The sequence below is a fragment of the Anneissia japonica genome, unplaced genomic scaffold (assembly GCF_011630105.1).
Source record: "Anneissia japonica isolate Jap-2015-1 unplaced genomic scaffold, ASM1163010v1 scaffold288060_len1141017_cov207, whole genome shotgun sequence".
NCBI classification, from domain to species: Eukaryota; Metazoa; Echinodermata; class Crinoidea; order Comatulida; family Comatulidae; genus Anneissia; species Anneissia japonica.
In genome coordinates this window covers 137,893-140,426 of record NW_022712486.1, presented here as the reverse complement: position 1 = coordinate 140,426, position 2,534 = coordinate 137,893, and the positions used below count along the sequence as shown (strand labels likewise).

The 2,534-nt window shown below is 35.0% G+C and overlaps 1 protein-coding gene across 2 annotated transcripts in view; it reads right to left on the bottom strand.

Moving 5' to 3' along the window:
* LOC117107873 overlaps nucleotides 1-2,534 on the bottom strand; it is a 57,968-nt gene that overhangs the window by 4,576 nt on the left and 50,858 nt on the right. For both annotated transcript variants that reach the window (XM_033249691.1, XM_033249692.1), the window contains 4 exons: nucleotides 2,357-2,534; nucleotides 2,063-2,214; nucleotides 1,658-1,867; nucleotides 1,114-1,285 (listed from right to left, as the gene is read on the bottom strand). In XM_033249691.1, the coding sequence (XP_033105582.1) occupies nucleotides 1,114-1,285; nucleotides 1,658-1,867; nucleotides 2,063-2,214; nucleotides 2,357-2,534 (712 nt within the window). The remainder of the gene's footprint in view (nucleotides 1-1,113; nucleotides 1,286-1,657; nucleotides 1,868-2,062; nucleotides 2,215-2,356) is intronic.

Genomic DNA, 2,534 nt, shown 5'->3' with positions numbered 1-2,534 from the left:
TTCATCCTCATGGAATATAAAAAGTGCTGCCAAAGATTGATAATGAAAGACAACCAAGTTACAGAGCATGCCACGGTGGTAGGGGAGGCTGAAATTGCTTTAAAATTCAGAAAAAGTAAGAGCAAATTGAGGCTGAGGTAAAAATGTCAAATGATGAGGTTTTTATATTTAAAAAAATGAAAAACTGCTGTTCCATATTTGAGCGGGTGTGACTATGTAATACCCGCTATAACACATTGTGAATAATTAATAAAATATATTTGCATATATCTAATTTGAATATTTTTATAATCTTTTATTGATTTTTTCAAATAAAACGGACAATTATTTTGAAAATTTAATAAAAACTTTAAATATATATTTATTAATAACAATTATTTCAATATTTAAGGTTTTCCCACTTTAAAAAATAAGCTTGAATTAATTTGACACCATGACCATGCGTACTGTTGACCCACGGCTGTATATATATGAATATGTTTTTTTAATTAGGTTACCTGCCTCTTTTCTCGAACGGATTCCGATCTAGTTTACATTCTGAGCGCTTGGCCATATTTTCGAGGTGTACGTCGTTTGTTTGTACTACTAGCGAGTATTCGTGGGGGGAGCTTCCGGCAAGTTCGGAGTTAGGCAGTCTCAAGATTCGACTGACAGGTACTTGATAGTGCTAGGTTCTCCGCATTTATGGCTTAGGGATCGCGGTGCTTTCCTCCCTCCGTTCAGTTGTTTCAAATTGGGACCGAGTTAGTGAACCTTATAGTTAATGGTCTTGCTTGGTGCATAACCTTGCATGGAATGGATAGGGATAGTCGGGGAGGAATGACTAGGGTGCCGATTCCTGGCCAGGGTGAAAGCTCGTTTTGCTATATTTTTTCTTATCTTATTATATTTTTTATTGCTTTGATTTACCATGGCTACTTCTATTGTACAATATAAATAAACTACTGTATTACAGTATTAGTAGATCTCTACTATGATGCTGCATATGAAAATGACTGCACACTGCCACTCTAGTTGAAAGTGTTAAGTTCTACATGTATCTAGGTGTTGTGTACATATTCATAAGAGCCTTTAAAATATTTTGTCATATCATATATATACACGTATACTTACCATGACATGTGCCATGTATAGTACAAGGATTCTTCATAACTGCAATATCAACCTCAAGAACCTTTGAATATAAGTCAGCTTGGTCACGTGCAAATACGGACAAATAGTCTGAGCCATAGAAACCTTTGTTAGGCTTGTAGGTAACCTCTGTCCACACCCAAGCCATTGCACCCTAAAATGGTAGGAAAACACAAAATAAATACAAATAAATAAAATAATAATTAATAATAATAATAATTTGAAAAGGAAGATTATTCCAATATCTAAATGTTCTTGGAAACAACCTGTATTTGTAACTGTCGGGATAAGAGCTGAGTCTTAAGAACCATTTTTTTTCCATGCTAGAAAGCACCTGATTTCGAAAAAAAAAAAATTAAGAACTAAAATAACCAGGGAACAGTTAAATTTGTTCCCTGAAATAACCCAAAACCAACATACCCAAACCAACATACTTCACAATCTTCATTAGATGGTGATGGTGTAACCCCAGACTTCTGCTATTTATATCATATAAATCTAACAATATTTAATCATTCCTTCTTACCGTTGAGTGAGGGTACTGGATGCGGCATTCTGTAAGAGCCCCAGATGTTGACGGGTCTTCTCTTTCTGGTGGTTTCACATGAAACTGACCTTGAGTTGGAGTTTGAAACATAAGGTGCAATACGTCATCCATATCTACGTCATAAGCACCAACATAACCAATCAAATCCTGATAAGCAACGTTTGTGTCTGTATTCTCTTCCATTGTTAGCTGTAGACAGAAGAATAAAAAGTTCTTTGAAAAACATTTTATTTACTTTGTTATTATTGTAGCAGCATTTAGACTAACAGCAGTACAGCAGCAGCAGCAGTAATAGTAGAAGCAATGACAAGTGTAGTAGCAATAGCAGCGCAGAGCCAGATCATTGTTGTCATACTGGAAAATAATATGCAAACATTTCTTTACCTGATAAAATCTTTCGTCTACAGCAGGTGTATCAGATGTTTTCCTTGTACAAAAATAGACGACTGGTGGATCTTGTCTAGACGATATGTCCACCTCAAAGGCTTTGGTAGAGGTTAATGGCTCCACAAACTGACTTTCAGGAGTTTCGACAGCTAAAACATTAAAATTAAATAAACATTTAAAAGCATTTCACATAGTATTTAATTAATATTGTATCACCAGTGAATTTGGTTAAAGTACCTAATATTTCGTCAAATTCTTTCACCCTTTGAAGAAAATAAAAATTAACCATACCCTTTATAAATATATATGCATTTCCATAACAATCAAGGCAGGGTTTAAATTTAAAGACACCATCTACACTTAGTTCCACGATTTCTCCAAGTTCGGTTACTGGATAATTCGGATCGAGCTGGAAAACAACTGGATCATCGTCTGAGTCTGTGGCGTATATCTGATATTCGAGAATTCC